We start from the raw sequence: 2,035 nt of genomic DNA, 5'->3' as shown, positions 1-2,035 counted from the left end.
ATGTACGAAGGTAGTTCGCGTTCGTCAGGTTACTCGAAAGCGGTGCTTGGTTCAAAAAAAGCTTATGAGTTGAGTTCGTCCTCAGCTACGGATTGGGGGCAGCATTCTCAGATTACTTGACTTGCTGCTAGCTTAGAGGAGAGAAAAAAAATCCCGCTTTCATTTACCTTTAAGTCTGAGAGAAGGCTTTTTCTTTCTATTAAAAGATCACAAATCAGAGGGGTGATCAGTCGTCTTTCAATCCTTCATCTTCTTATGAGTAGCCATAGTAAGCTTAGGCCAACCGATAAGTCATCTTTGTGTAACTTCCCATATGCCTACTTCTAAGCTAAAGTAAGGAAATAGGGTGAGATAAGCAAGAATGAGCCGAACGAAGACGTAAGGTTTGTTTAGATGTAGTCTTTGTGCTTTTCAAGTTGCTTCTTGCGAAATCAACTAATCTTAACCTACTTGCTTACAGGATCCTTAAGAAACTGTGGACTTTTGCACCTTTCTGTCTAGCTTGAGTTATCTTTTAGTTCTCTCCCCTCGGCAAAGTGGATAGGAAAGAGTCTTGCTTCCATTCCACTAGCCAAGAATAAGGAGAGTGACTTTCTCTTTTGAACCTCTTAAGCTGACTTGAAAAAAAAAAGTGGTACACCCCTCAGAGATATAGGGACCGCCATGCTCGTCCACTTTCTTGATAAACGACTCGATGCATTTTCTCTTCCTTGCCGCTGAGACTGAGACATATCAAAAAGATCTATTACTAAAAGGAGATTGGGATCATCCTGTGGTTACCGGATGATGGGAATAACTAAGCATAAATTTGGAAATGAGCACGAAATGTCTATAAATGAATTTTCTCATTATTCGTTATTTCCGGGTCTTTTCGTTGCATTCACTTACAACAAGAAACAACCACCAGCGTTTGGTGCAGCACTTGCATTTTGGTGCATTCTTCTTCCTTTCCTTGGTCTTTCGTTCCGTCATATTCCAAATAACTTATCTAATTACAACGTATTAACCGCTAATGCACCTTTTTTTTATCAAATCTCAGGGACATGGTCTAATCATGAGGGTAGTATTTTATCATGGTGTTGGATCCCAAGTTTTTATGGATTCCTTTTTTGTTACCGGGGTCGACCCCAAAGCCATAATGTCTCAAAACGAAGAGGCTATAGAGAAACTTTTATTTTTTCCTTTGTCTCGAACTTCGTGAAGAACTCCATTCTATCTCTCCAACAAAAAAGTCGGGCTGCGCCCCAGTTGTACACTCCCTTCGTTCGGAGAACCCTTGTTGATTCTGAACTTCGTTCGCAAAGTAAGCGTCCTTTTAACGGGCCAGCCCTTTTTAATGCGCCGCTTGACCCTGTTTTGAAAATGAGCTTTGCTCTTCTGGGCGCTGGGCGCTCCCGTGGTTCGCGAGAAGGAAAAAGGACTAATCTTTTGTTACATCTGGCACGAGATGAAAAAGAGAGAGCTTCGTCTATCGATGAACAGCAGATTGACGGAGCTCTTGGCATTGCTTTGTTTTTCTCTCCTTTCCTATCAGCGAGTTCCGATCCTTTTGTTCGAAATTTCTTCGTTCGTACCGAACCGCTTGCAGAATCAAATCCAGTTCCACAAGATCCTATATCAGCTATACATCCTCCTTGCATTTATGCCGGAGATGTCGCCAGTGCTATGGGCTTTGGGTTATGTAGATCAAAAATGATGAATGGGATTGTGGCACTCCACTCGCCGCCAATGCGGAAGGATGCCGCCGAAAAGAATGGAACGCTGCTTCGCTCTGCTGAGCTAACCTTTTTCCCTTCGTCTCCGGTTTTCAATACGAACAAGTGTCATCCTCTTCTCCCATCGTTTGGATGGAATACCCACGTGGAGCTGACCTTCACTTTTCAGAGACAGGGGCAAGCCGATAATTTGTAGCCTCCCTGGTTGTTTTCTGGAAATTTCAGTAGAAGTGAAGCCCTGTAGGAGCTCCCTAAGGACTCTAGCTAAGACCTTTTTGAGACCCTGGGTGACTCGCGTGGACTTATCCCCTCTCGGTAAG

At 43.4% G+C, this 2,035-nt stretch overlaps 1 protein-coding gene across 1 annotated transcript; it reads right to left on the bottom strand.

Moving 5' to 3' along the window:
* Nucleotides 1–655: 655 nt before the first annotated feature.
* On the bottom strand, nt 656–1,771 carry LOC125529433. The gene has a single exon (XM_048693843.1). It carries the CDS (start codon nt 1,638–1,640, stop codon nt 1,158–1,160), a length of 483 nt encoding a protein of 160 aa, XP_048549800.1. The 5' UTR covers nt 1,641–1,771; the 3' UTR covers nt 656–1,157.
* Nucleotides 1,772–2,035: the final 264 nt, after the last annotated feature.

Source organism: Triticum urartu, unplaced genomic scaffold (genome assembly GCF_003073215.2).
Source record: "Triticum urartu cultivar G1812 unplaced genomic scaffold, Tu2.1 TuUngrouped_contig_5597, whole genome shotgun sequence".
In the NCBI taxonomy this organism is placed as follows: Eukaryota; Viridiplantae; Streptophyta; class Magnoliopsida; order Poales; family Poaceae; genus Triticum; species Triticum urartu.
The sequence above is the reverse complement of the archived record's forward strand: the minus strand, read 5'-3'. Positions and strand labels throughout refer to the sequence as shown.

Excerpts from the sequence above, each read along its gene's own strand:
- LOC125529433 (XM_048693843.1), bottom strand. The coding sequence starts at position 1,640 with ATGCAAGGAGGATGTATAGCTGATATAGGATCTTGTGGAACTGGATTT.